Genomic DNA, 14,217 nt, shown 5'->3' on the forward strand with positions numbered 1-14,217 from the left:
AAAATTCTAACAAGTTAAATTCACCTATGCTAAATACTAACATTCTTAGTCAATCAAACCACTATCAGGCTTTTGAAGAGATGAACAATCCTTTCTCTTATGAATGGGATTCTGATATAAAAGATTTCTCTAAAAATTCCAGAAAACTTCAGCCAGTTTATTATATGTTGAATCAAAATACATTTCCATCAGCTGATGTTTTCTTGTGGCCTGACTCAGAAAATCCAGCAATAAACTTCTGCCAAAAAGATCAAAATGCAAATATCTTGGAGTGGAGAACAAATCTAAACAGTGTCGTTTGGTGTGACTTACCACATGAATCATTCAACCAGTTAGCATTTAATGAAGATTACTTATTGAGAGGTGATATGTGGGCAGCTAACTCATTATATGGAAATTCTTGTTATCTTGCAATTAATGAGACTAAGAAGGCACTAGAAGAATTGCCCATTGACTTAAGTTGTTCTTCAGGTTATGAGAAGAGTACATGCCCCGTAGTTGATCTAGACTCATTAAGAATGGATGAAAACTTTGTTTATTCAAGTGTTGGTTATGAATACCAGGAATGGTTGTCATGTCTTGAAAATGGAGTGTGGTGGCCATCAGAGGATGGAGATTATGGATATTTTATGTTCCACGATGGTCAATATATCTATTCTTTCCTTACTGATTCTACTGGGCAGTATGCATATTTATTTATACCTGATTGTTCTTATGAAGAGTATTTGAATTGTGACTTACAGACAAATGATCTATCAAGTATTACATTAGATGATAGCACTATTCCTGCTTACAGTTTTAAAGTACTTGACAGGGAAGACGAATTACTGTGGTATGTTGAAGAGGAACCAGTTGATGACCCTCTTGATTTATCTGTTGTTTTGCCAAGAAGTGAGGGACCAATGTATCTAAATTTGGGAATGTTTTCACAAGTACTTGAAAAGTCAAGTTATGGCCAAAGGGATCAACCATTAGATTTTTCAGGCTATACTCCTCAAAAGTCAAAAGGAGATTTTGTATCTTTTAAAGAAAGGCTGGGTGGTTCTGAAGACTCTGAGTGTACATTGGATTTCAGAAATCAGCCCCAAATGATTGGTAATCATGTCTTAAATAAAAATCAAATTATAAAGGGAGATAAGAATCAGACTCTAGCGAAGGATTCATCAGTTAACCTTTCCAGTTTCCAGTGGATCCAGTCTTCTTCTGAAGAAGCTGCCTCTTTGATTCATCCTGAAAATAAGACTAACATCCCACAGCAAACAGAAGAGATGTCATCATTGAACAAAGTGACTTTGTCATTTTCTGCTTTGGGTGCTTCAACTGGAAGTACTTTGAATTTTGATAAGAATGAATCCTTAGAGTCTTCAGCCATGCAGAAAATAGATCAGCAGTCAAACTTAGCAGAGATCACAAATGATGGTCTTCGGTCATTAATCTTGAGTAAGCAACTAGAGAGTAACTCCCAAAATGAGGAAGAAAGTCTTCTCAAGAAGGATTCAGAGAGACAAATGGTATCCAATGTTCAGCGACCAGAATTTACTAAAAATATGAAGAAAGAATTCCCTTTAAATAAAAGCATTCATGTGAAAAAACAAAGTTTGTTAAAATCTGTTTTCCAGGTAAACCAAACAACTTCTCAGGCTCAATCAGATATAGAAGACGACAAGATGATTACAGCTGATTCTGTTTCAATTCCTCTTGTATCACAGTTTAGTAGGGATGAATGCAAGAATTGTGAGCCTCCTCAGGACCAGTCTTCCAAAGAGTCTGAGAGAACATTATTTAAAAGTGCACTGAAACTCTTTGGTCGGGGAGAAGACTCTTCAGTAAGTGCAGTAGCAAACGAGAAACAGGAATCTCGATTTTTGAACTTCTTTAAAACCCAGGTGAATAAAGAAGGATCACCAAATTTAGAAAAGAATGGTGATAAAAATAGAAAGATATCATCTAAGGAAAAGAATGAATCTCCTGGTGTTTCAAGTGTTTTTGGTTCCCTTGGGGATTTCTTTAAAACCAATGTATCTCCTAAACAGACAACTGAAAATATGTCTGTTTCTTCAGTGACTAATAAGGATGAGGTCAAGTCAAGTCCTAATCCTGCACATCTAACTAAACAGGATGTTGGGAACTTTCCTGCTGTACCAGTTTCCTCTAAAGGGAAGGTTCGAGTTAGAAATCTGAACAAGCAGACTACTATTGATGACAGTGAGCTAAAGGAACCATCAATTAGGGAGATCCAGGGTGATCATTTGACTGACGAAGAGGCACCCTCCAGAGACCACCAACTCCACCAGTCACCAAATTCATCTTTCTCAACAGGTTGTCTCAAAGAATCCTCCAGAGATTCTTCAGTAGAGACTAGTGGTGTGTCTACAGTGACAGAAGTTCCAAGAAGTGATAAAATATCATTAGATATTCTGAGCAGAAGAAATTCAAATGAACAAGATCATTTTTCTGACAAAGACCAGAGTTTTTCAACTGCCACAACATCTCCATCCCAACCAGAATTACCAACCAGAAAGAGTATATTTTCTTTCCTGACTGGATCCGAAAAATCTGAGAACAGAGCCTTTACTACTCTACCAAGAACCACATCTCAAGGAGAAGGGCTATTCACACTTCCTTCCTTTTTTTCCACTGCTAACTCAGGCAGCAAGAAGCATGCCTCTCTTAATAGCTCTTTCAGTTTCTTCAACTTGTCCTTTCTGGATGAAAAGCAGCAGACTCCTGGGGAAAAACACAGCCTTTCCGCTGTTGCTCCAGTGACTTCCCAGCCCTGTAAGAAGCCAAGTGTTTTTGTAGACATGAGTGATACAATGACTAGAGAAGATTCTAATGACAATAGAGGTAGCATAGTCCAGGAGGTGGTTCATGAACAGCAAATGGCTCCTTGTGTTTCCATTAGCAACACCACTAAGGTTATCTCCCTTGCAGATGAGCTCAATGTAGAAAATGACTATCCAGGAAAACTAGGTTCCAGTAATGGACCAGGGACATCTTTAAAAGATTTCCAGGTAAGTCAGTCACAAAAAGACATTGTTCCTCATTCACCACAATTTCAGGCACAGTCTGAAACACTGCTCATTGGTCCAGAGACCCTTGAGGTATCTCCCCATGAAGAAGAGGCTTTCATACAGGAAGCCTTTCTGAGTGACTCACCAGCCAACTCTTTTTCACATGATAGCCATTTGGTTGAAAAGCTCAACCATTTTGACACATGTACTACCTACCACCAAAGTGAAAGATTTACTAGTGACCCACTGAACTTGCCCTTAGAAAAGGCCCCTGATGAGGTCTTAACACAGATCCTGGAGCCAGCTTCTTCCTCTGTGGAGCCAGGATGTACAGGTCACCTCCAGAGTCAAGATGCAGATAAAGTGGAAGACAAATCAGTGTTGGACTCTTCAGTAGAAATGCTTTCAGGGTTTGTGACCAAAGTGAAATCTTTCTCTGGGTCCTTAATTGAACCTCCTAAAACTTTCTCTGGACTTTTCTCTTCTCCTAAACCTCCAAAGAAAAACTCATTTTTCTCTTTTTCTTCTGGTGCATCATCTCAGCCTCTCAAAGGTGAGTTATTTGGACTTTTTAAAAGTCCCAAACCAGAGACACACAAACAAGAATCATCTATTCCAGTTACTGCATTGCTTCAAAATGGTGGTTCCAGACATACTGAAGAATCAGTACCTCCCGAAAATTTGTGGAAAGAAGCTACCTTTGGAGCACTCAATTCAGAAGCTATAGTCAGTGACTGTAGAATGACTGTGGTTAGTGCAAAGTCAGACTCGGAGACCTTGACGGATGATCCTAACCTAACAACTGAAATGGAAAACAATAATATTCCTGACAATATTCTGGAACCCCAATGTTCTGAAACAATTGAGGCTGCATCTTCTGTCTCAGGGGACGATACTGGGCAAGGAGTATTGTCTCTGAGTGATGAAGGAGACATGGGGATGTTGCAGGGTACAGACACAGAGGCATCATTGGAAGCAGAGCATATCTCATTGCCAGCACAGTTGCATCCAGAACCTACCTGGATTGCCAAAGAGCTTCCTCCTCCAATTCACCTACCTCTTCCTCTTGAGCCAGAGCCAGATATGCAATCTGCCTCCCCAAACCGAGACTTCTTAGAGCTACAGGCAACCAATTCACTAGAAACCAATACTACAGTGTTCAGTGAGGCAAGTGTTGGCCAGAGTGCCACACTGGAAACCCAAGGGTACCTTTCTCACTGTCCGTTGGAGGAAGCTGTGCTTTCTGCCAAAGAAAACTATGGGATACTTGATGCCCAGAAAGGTCCACCCGCAGTCCCCAAGGAAACGGAGCAGCCAAGTCCTCATTTTGAAATCCCAAACATGATCAATTGGCCAAAACTCCATTTCCCATCCTCTGCTACTGACTATCGGAAACCACTGAGCTCTTTCTTTTCCTCGCCTTCCTCCTCTGGCAATAGAGCAGCAGAGACTGGTTTAATGTCCAGTTTTAAGAAGTTGTCAACTCTATTTGAGGGAGGTAATGAGGGGAAAGGGAGTAGTGCAGTGGCAAGTGATTCAAAACTAAGGTTTGGAAAGAAGCTGGATCTTTCATTCCCGTGGCCGAAACAGAACAAATGGGACCCTGAACAAATGCCTGCAGAATCCTCCTCTCCAGTTATGGTTATCGGCAGTGATCAGGACCTTAAATTCAGTGAGGCTGACAAAACTTTGGAGTCTTCTCAAGTGTCTGGGGCCAGTGCTGAGCCAGCTAAGGTTTTGACTCAGCCCTCTGGGACCTCTGGGCAGCTGGAGACCAGGCCAAGTATATGTGCTCATGAGCTTTCAGGGCCTGGAGAAGTGGAAAACCATCAGGAAATCCCAGCATCTGGAGAACACGGGGGTACCAAAGATAACCTCTCTGGCCCCACCTGTCCTTCAGAGAGTCATGAGGAAGAACACTGCACTGTCTCTGAGCTACTTCACCAGCCAGAAACACATGAAGAGGAGACAGCGCCTGCTAGCATTGACTCTGATTCAAACGTACAGCAGCCAGTTGCTCTACATGACATCAAGGAACCAAAGACCAGCAAAAGGCCTGTTCTCAACTAAAGCATCATAAATGATTTTAAAGAATTGACCATTTATGATGCAGTGACTTAGTGGTAGCTTAATCATAGCCTGCTTTTTATCCTTCCTGTGTCTTTCCCAGCACCTGAGCTTCATGTTAATTAGAGGTTAAGTAAGAAGAAGTAATAGGTGGATATTGTCATCTTCTCTTCTCTCTGCCAAATGTAATTCATTTATTGGAACAAGGAGCTTCCTGCTTAAAGGGAAGACTAGGTCGTGAGATTTACTCACTCTGGTTTGCTCTGCCTTGAATAATGCAGAATGGAGGAGGGAGGGCAAGAAGAGGCAGCAAGTCACTGAGTGGCATATATTAATTACAACCACGATAGGCTAGAATGCTTCCTTGGACCTTTGGCACTTATATCTGTAATAGCTAGGAGAGACCTACTTTGCTTTGCTTTTCCAAGTCTTCTAAGATGCTTTCTCCAGTGGCAATGAGGGTATTAAGTAAAATACAAAATGCAAAGGATGGCTTGGAATAATCTATACTATATATATTCCATATGGATTTGCACAGCTTCTTCCAGTCTCTGCATTTTACTACCCATGAGACTGGTGTCTGATAAGTGCTTTCAGTACAGTCTCACAGGAGCTCAGGGCTATCGTTTGCTGTAGTTATTCAGTCTGGATCATTGTGCAGGGTCCACCTGCAAAGGATACTATTATTTCCCCTAAGAAGAAGCACCATACAGGGCATTTTAAGAATGCTGCCTTGAACGCTGGCCCAAACCAGTCCAAAGAGGCTGGTCAAGTACTTTGGAGGTTATGTGAGTATGTGCGCACACATGTTCATGTGTATATGTGTGCTGGGAACTACTCAGAACAGTGACTTGGTACCTATCCTGCATGGGATGAAGAATCATAAATCAGCCTGGAAATACCAGATAATTGGGAGGAATCATAGGGAAAATATCACTGGAAAACAATAATGATTTATCTTCATTTGGCCAAGAGTAAACATAAGCCCTTTAGTTAAAGCTTGACTTTTTGGCAAGGAAATTCCTTGTCCTTTTGCACGGAGGCTTTCCAGCAGAATACCAGAAGTAAAACGAAGGGCCTCTGACTTGGGATGGAACTATCCAAATGGGCTAGGATAGATCTTGTATTGATAGATCATCCCCAAGTCCCTCCATTTTGAATAGGACTGAATCCCCCAAATTCAGTATACGGCTTAAGGGAGTAACTTTGAATAGTATTCTTTCTGGTCACATTTCACTGCCACATTTGCTATAGCTGCTGCCTCTTATACCAGGGGAACAAATTTCCTTTCTGGGTATGGGAATTCAGGTGGTTGAGAGAGGGTTAGGCTGGCCTCTCTTCAGGTACAGAAATGCATTAATATGGCCCTGACTCAGATCTTGGAGTTGGACTGTGTCCACTTTGCCCAAAACTGAGCCATGTCCTGAGAGCAACTCAGTTATAGATGGGCAGGTTCATCTTTGGGACACTCGCTGTGCTGCCAGGGATACCACTGTAACATCCATGTTGATGAGACCATTCCCCTGAGGAATTTCTTGGTCCTAGCCTCCATTTCCCAGTGGCTTCCCTTACCTCATACAGATGGCTGAGAGATAATTGAAGGAACATGTTCACTCTCCTTTGCTCATTCTGAGGAACACACATTTACATTTACAATTGGAGAGGAAGAAAAGGGGATCTCAATTTAATAGGTAGTAGAAAAAGGGAGTAGAGTTCATCCATCCATTTTATTCTGTGGAAATTAGAAAACTTTAATCACAGCCACTGGACAAGTTTTTTAAGAAGTCTGAGTAGAGAATTTTAGGCATAAACAGACTATTCTAATAATTCTTAATCCTACTTACAAAATAGCATGTTAAGATAAAGAATTCTTCAAAGTCAACTGCAGGGTTGAGGTTAAGTGCTATTGGAGAACCCAGCATGTTGTGTTATTTTTCTTGTCGTGATTTTGCTGAACAGAGACTAGTTCTTCTAGATTGTGAACTTTGGTCCTCTCTTCCCAGGAACCTCCTGTTTGTGATCCTTGCCACTGATAGAATCATTATTTCCTGGATTTATCCATTACTTTGTTCTGGTCCTTAGTTTGTATGTATTTACTGATGTGTCTTCCTCTCATTCTCACAGCCCCACCAGCAGTAGTAGGTATGGCTCCTCCTGTAATGTGAGTCAAGGAAGCTCTCAGCTGAGTGAACTAGACCAGTGTCACGAACAAGACGATGACCGTCGGGAGAGGGACTTGATTCATTCCTGCCACAGCTCCGGCAGCTTCTCCAGAGACAGCCAAGTAGGTTTTGGAGAACAAGAGAAAGCCTTGGAGGTGGCACGTGAAGAGGAGAAGGGAGGAGCATGTGAACCCAAGGAGACGAAAGAAGATGCTACAACCCCTCCACCCCCAGATCTGGTGCTACACAGAGACCACATCCTAGGCCCCCAGGAGAGGTAGGTGATGGCTACCTTGAGGAGCTCACATGGTTTCCTCAGTACCTGCCCTATGGTATTGTTGAACAGAATGCAGTTGCTTTTTGTTTGTTTCCCTGCAGCCGGGTGTGGTTGTGATCAGGATACTGAGGCTTAGCTCTGCACTGCTTCCTTTGCTTTTTGGTGTAATTTCCAATGTATTTTGAGGATCTCTGAAGAACATTTTAACTGCAGTGTACCAGGCCTTCTAGAGTCTGCAGTTCTTGGCTCACTAGTTGACCCCACGTATGACAGCCTTTGAGTCTGGAACTGACCTGAGCCTTGCAGGTCATTTCATTCAGAGGAGCTGCTTTGAATGAAATAGGCTTCCCACCCGATTAATGTTTAAATTTCTTTTGTGAACATTATTTTTTTGTTTTGTTTTTTCCCTGGCTGACAAAACTGGGAAAGAGTTAAAGAATTGGTCTAGAAGCCAGATCTAACCCACCCTTCTGTCTCCCTGGGGCCTAGCAGTATGTCTAGCAGTTGGTACCCATAAGGAGAAAAACTTTAAACTTGTCCTTTTAACAGTCACATAATGAGGCTTAGTACAGAGTTTGAGTATTGTTCTTATTGAGCTAAATTGGTCAGTGAACTGCTGATAGGTTGGGGCGGAGCAGGGTTTCTCATTCTTAGCACTGTTGACATTTTTAGCCAGATAATGCTTTGTTACGGGGAGCTGTTGTATGCATTGCAGGATTTTAGTAGCATCCTTAGCCTCTGCACACTAGATGCCTGGAGCAACTCTCAGTGTGACAACCAAAAATGTCTCCAGATATTGTCAGATTTCTCCTGAGGGGCAAAGCTGTCCCTAGTTGAAAACCACTGGGGTAGAGTGATAAGGGCTCGGTGTGACTTAAATTCTCAAATTTCAAGGTCATGGGAAGATCAGAGCAGTGAATGCTGATTATGTGGTAAAAGTTAGAGAATGGTTGATGCCTCTACTCCACCACTTGAAGGTAGAAACTTATTTTCTGTTTTCCTGATTTTTAATCATCTCTGGTGGCTCATCTAGTAGACAAGACATCAGGGAGACTGAGTTCTGGACCAGCTTTTTTACTGGATTGACGACCCACTGAAAGATAGCTCTTTGTCGACCTTGGACTTTAAAGATACTGTTGTCTGGGTAGAGTTTTTGGTCAAGCAGCAGAAGGGGCCTGGCCTTCTCTAATGGCTCTGTCCTCCCAGATCCTAGCTGTGCAAGTGACGTCCAGGCCAGTTTCAGAAGTGCCCACAAATGTTTTAAAACAATTGAACCAGTTAGGTGGCATCAGAGCCTAGCATATATTTTATGTGTCTAGATGGTGGGTCCTTTTTTGCTGCCTTGTCAGTAGACCCCAGTGAGAGAGAGGAGAAGCATCATCACCAAGAATTAACCACTATTCCACAGTTAAGATGATGATGATTTGTTCTAATACACGTTAGTGTTTCTGTCTCAAAGCTACTTTGTTATATTTATTGTTCCTTTCGCTGAGGGTGGTCCTGAGGCAGCTCAAGGAACAAGATCATAGCAGGACAAGGGCTCTGCCTTTTTTCTTAGCACTTTGATGTAGTCTAGGAATTGGAAAGCCTTCCAAAATGCTTAGTGGAGCATGAACGCTTTGCAGGAACAAAATTCTGCCCTAAGGATGCTATGTAGAACCCTCAAGGGAGACTGGTGATCTTGAGAGCTAGGGGGAGAGGGTTACTCCACACCTCTCTGCATGGTTTCTATGTTAGTCATTGACTTAGGGTCCTTGCCATTGCTTCTGGTATCCTGATCCCTGACTGTCCCAATGAGCTGCCTCATCAGGTGAGTGGAAAAGTGGGAAGAAAGAGAGGGAACAGATGAAAAGCTAAAAGGACTTGTCATTTTAGGAATTTTTTTCACATTGGATATTCAGGACTATGCTGTTTTAGTGGCTTGAATCACTAGATAAGTATAGGCATGAATACAACAAACCTTTTAATTTTAGGTATTTGGCAGTTTTGCCTTGAGCACTGTCATCTTGTGGCCTGGGCTGATTTTTAAGGAACATTCTTTTCTCTGTTACAAGTGTTCCCGAGGAGAGTGCATCTTCGCCATTTACCCAAGCCAGAGCGCACTGGATCCGAGCAGTTACCAATGTTCGACTCCAGCTGCAGGAGGTAGGAAATCTGTTGTTCTGGTTCTAGTTGGGACAGTTTTTCCTTTGAAATTGGGAGACATATGGTGCTGAAGAAGCAGTCAATGATTAGTCATCTTACAGTGTGCTTCTGGGAATGCATGACAAGTAAGCTAGAGCCTTAAGAGATGGGCAGGTAGCCATTGGCTTCCCTCTATGCTGATTAATGGAAATCAAGTAGACCTAGTGGGTTAAGAGCCTGAAAGTAAAATTAAATGCTATTTTCGGTACCATTATCACCTGTGAGGGCATTTTATTTTGAGTTTAGGATAGAAGACTATTTCAAGGCCTCTTAGGATTAGTTGTTTCCCTTGGCGAGCCAGTTCAAATACCACTGGCTGACCTTTACAGGGCCAGAAATTTTACTCAGAAGTTTAGTGTTCAGAAGTTTCTACGGGCTCCCCTAATTTAAGACCCCAAACATCAACACATTAATATCCAAAACAGTGTAAAAAAGTAAAAATAGAAATATTTTTCATTTGCAGCATTGCAAGTTTGAAGTGTCCTTATCTGTGTGTCAGTAGGCACTTTTCAGGCAGAAAGGAGGTTTTTATTTTATTTATTTATTTATTTTAACATCTTTATTGGAGGATAATTGCTTTACAATGTTGTGTTAGTGAAAGGAGATTTTTAAATGATGACAGGTGGCTGTCCGTAGTATAATACCTGGCAGATACTAAAAATGCAAGCATGTTCACATGTGTAAACACACTTAAAAAGTAATTTATTTTGAAATAATTTCAAACTTAGAAAAAAGTTGCCAAAATAGTAAGGAACTTCCATATCCTCCTTACCAAGATGCCTCCGTTGTTGACATTTTACAACATTTTTGCTTCATCGCCCTCCATCCGTTATGATTAATCTTTTTTCTGAACCATTTGAGAGGAGGTTGGAGGCATGATGTTCTCCTGTTTGTATTTTCCAAAAACAAGGCTACTCTCCAGTATAACCGCAATATAACTATCCAAATCAAGAAATCAACAATGACAATACTTTCATCAAGTCCCCATGCAAATTTTGCCAACTGTCTCAACAATGTCTCTTTTCTGGTCCAGGATACAATCCAGGCTGACATGTTGCATTTAGCAGTCATGTCTCTTAATCTCCCTTAATCTGGAACAGTTCCTCAGTCTTTCGCATCTTCAATAGATAGTACAGGCCTTTCATTCGGTAACATATTCTTCATTTTGGGTCCATCCAGTGTTTCCTCATGTCCAGACTCAGGCCATACTTTCTTGGCAGGGATTACACAAAAATGATGTTGAACTCATTTTAGTGAACTGCATCAGAAAGTACATGTTGTCAACCTGTCCTACCCCCTGTAATGTAATGTTAACTTTAATCACCTAGTTAAGGAACTTCCCTGGCAGTCCAGTGGTTAGGACTTCGTGCTCCCAATGCAGGGGGCACTGATTTGATCCCTGGTCGGGGAACTAAGATCCCACATGCCACATCACCTAGTTATGTTTGTATCAGCCAGGTTTCTCTACTGTTGCGACACCATTTTTCCTTTTGTAATTGGTAAGTGTTCTGTGGTACAATACTCTGAGACCATGCCAGTATCTTGTTCCTCATCAAACCTCCATGTACAGGCTAAGTATCCATGTATGACTCCTGTCTGAATCTACCACCAATAACGGTGGTTGCCAAATGGTATCTTTCTATTTCCATTATCCTTTCTACTTTCATTAGCTGGCATACTACTATAAGGAAGAGATTTCCCATCAATTTTTTATTTCTAATTTTTCAGAGTAAGTGTCTTATAATTCTTATAATAAAGGAAAGTAAAATAACTTCCATGTAGAAGAAAAGTTCTGAATGAGAAAAACAAGAATATATTGGAGCAGTTTGTTATGACTTTTTAAGAGGCAGCTCAGAGTCTCTCAAAAAGAATAGCTAAAAACAGTTGCTAAAAACAGATCCCAAAGCTTGGGATCATTTAGAGAAAAGCATGGTTTATTTAAGAGTAACCAAAAACCATTGCAAGTTAATTGAATACCAGAACAACAGTAAATATATTCTTAACACAGGTCATGTAACTGGAAGTTGATTAGATGTGCCCAAGAGGAGGAAGATAAGCCAGAGTTTAAAGATGGATCTGATAGCACTTTAAGATAGAGGCAGAAGCATACCATTTATACTTAAGATGAGATTTGCTGACAGATTGATTGAGGTTGCGAGACAGTAAGAAGTTAAGTATGGCACCAAGAATTTTCTTTTTTCTGAGTAATTGGAAGTTCACCTATCTGCCGTAAGATAATTTTTGTTATTTTCTTCTTATTATAGAATTTCCTTATAGGTGTAAGTAAATATGAATATATTTTCTAATCCCCCCCCCTTTTTTTAGAAACAAAAAGATGGTATACTGTACACACTGGGAACATCTTGCTTTTTCACTTGGAGATTCTTCCATATTAGCTCTAAGAGAATGTTTTTCTTTTTAAACAGGTGCATAATATTTCACTGTATGAATGTACTGCAAGTATTTAACTAGTCTTCTGTTGATGTTCATTTGGTTGTTTCTGGTCATTTGCTGTAATAAACCATGTTGCAAATGATTACCTTTTATGTATGTCATTTTGCTGTGTGCAAGTATATCTGAGGGGATATGCATTTGTAATTTTAGTAAATACTGCTCACCATTTATCAGTGGCTTAAAACAACAAAGGTTTATTTTGCTCATGCTGCTTATCATCCTGTATGTTGAAGAGTTCTGCTTCAAGTTATCTTCTCTGCAACCCATACTGAGGGATCAGCCAGCTTCTAGAACATTGCCAATGTTGGTGGTAGAGGGAAAGAAAGAATAACAAATGAGAGAGAACATAGGAGATTGCATTCTGGCTCTTAAAACTTCTGCCCTAAAGACACAGTATGTCACTTTTGCTCACATTTCCCTGGCGAAAGAAAATTACATAACCATGTCTAACTTCAAGCAAATGGTACAGTATACCTTGAAATAGATAGGGAAGGATATTTGTGAAAAGCATTAATGATTGTTCTAAAGGGTATCTGCCTTCCACCAACATATACTCTTTTTTTTTTTAAACATCTTTATTGGAGTATAATTGCTTTACAATGTTGTGTTAGTTTCTTTCTGCTGTATAACGAGGTGAATCAGTTAGCATTCAAAGTGAATATGTTAGCATTCGGTATTTGTTTTTCTCTTTCTGACTTAACTTCACTCTGTATGACAGACTCTAGATCCATCCAGCTCACTACAAATAACTCAATTTCATTTCTTTTTATGGCTGAGTAATATTCCATTATATATATGTACCACATCTTCTTTATCCATTCATTGTTGATGGAACCAACGTATACACTTACTAGTAACGTCATGAGGGTACATTTTTCTTCCTGGACGCACCAATAGAGTGACTTGTTAAGCTTTTGGATTTTTGCTAGTCTTCTAGGCAATGGTTTCTCAGTAGAGTTTAAATTTGCATATCTTATTATTGGTAAAGTTAAGCATGTTTCATATAAGTAAAGGCTATTACTTTTCTGTGAACAGTCTATTTATATTCTTTGCCCATTTTTCTATTGAGCTTTTGATTCCTAGGAGCTTTTTACTGTTTTAGGGAAATTAATTCTTGCCTGTGGTGTGAGTTGCTAATATTTTTTTCTCAGTGTGCCGTTATAGTAAAGTTTTTTGACCTTAATAAGCCAGATTTTCCTAATCCAGAAAATGGGGAGAAAATAGTACCTTTCTCTTAGGATTGTAAATTATCTAGTAGAACTATGATTTAAAAAAAGGAAAGTTAAAAAAAAATATATATATATATATATACTTCAATTACTGCACAGTGTCTTCATGATATAATAAAATCTTTTGATCTAGCTCAGTGTGACTCAGATTGTTGTCCATGGACAAGCCCAGTCCAGGAACTGTTTGGTTCTAGTCTTTGATGAAATAAGTGCTGAAGTTGAAAGGGAGCATTTAGAGGCAATTTGGATTGCCATGACATCAAGCACATGATCACTGGCCTTGTCTCATTGAATGGGGTATAGACCAAAAATATCAGTCCATGACATATTAGTAATAAAAAACCAGATCCTTCGCAAAAAGAATTTGAAAGGCACTGATACAGACCCTATATGCCTTTCCAGTTTTACTTCTTTCTGCTACTCTGTTTAGTCAACACTTCCAACACGTAAAACTTCTTGTTCAAAGCACTCACTGTTTCCATGCATAGAATATACTCTTTTTCCTTCTCCACATAGCTAACTTTTCATTCACATATTTTAAATCCAGTCAGGTGTCAGTTTTTTGGGTAAAGCTTCCAGACTCTGTGCATACAGTAGTCCCTCGCTGTATCCATGGTTTTGCTTTGTGCAGTTTCGGTTACCTGTAGTCAACCCCCATCCAAAAATATTAAATGGAAAGTTCCAGAAATAAACAATTCTTTTTTTAAAAAAATATTTATTTATTTAGGCTGCACTGGGTCTTAGTTGCGGCACACGGGATCTCAGTTGCAGCATTTGGACTTCTTAGTTGCAGCATGTGGGATCCAGTTCCCCAATCAGGGATTGAACCT

At 40.2% G+C, this 14,217-nt stretch overlaps 1 protein-coding gene across 1 annotated transcript in view; it reads left to right on the forward strand.

Moving 5' to 3' along the window:
* UNC13B (unc-13 homolog B) overlaps positions 1-14,217 on the forward strand; it is a 210,935-nt gene that overhangs the window by 115,918 nt on the left and 80,800 nt on the right. Inside the window, exons 10-11 of the mRNA XM_024763008.1 lie at positions 7,206-7,520; positions 9,575-9,665. Of these exons, the coding sequence (XP_024618776.1) occupies positions 7,206-7,520; positions 9,575-9,665 (406 nt within the window). The remainder of the gene's footprint in view (positions 1-7,205; positions 7,521-9,574; positions 9,666-14,217) is intronic.

Source organism: Neophocaena asiaeorientalis, unplaced genomic scaffold (assembly GCF_003031525.2).
Source record: "Neophocaena asiaeorientalis asiaeorientalis breed wild unplaced genomic scaffold, Neophocaena_asiaeorientalis_V1.1 scaffold449, whole genome shotgun sequence".
In the NCBI taxonomy this organism is placed as follows: Eukaryota; Metazoa; Chordata; class Mammalia; order Artiodactyla; family Phocoenidae; genus Neophocaena; species Neophocaena asiaeorientalis.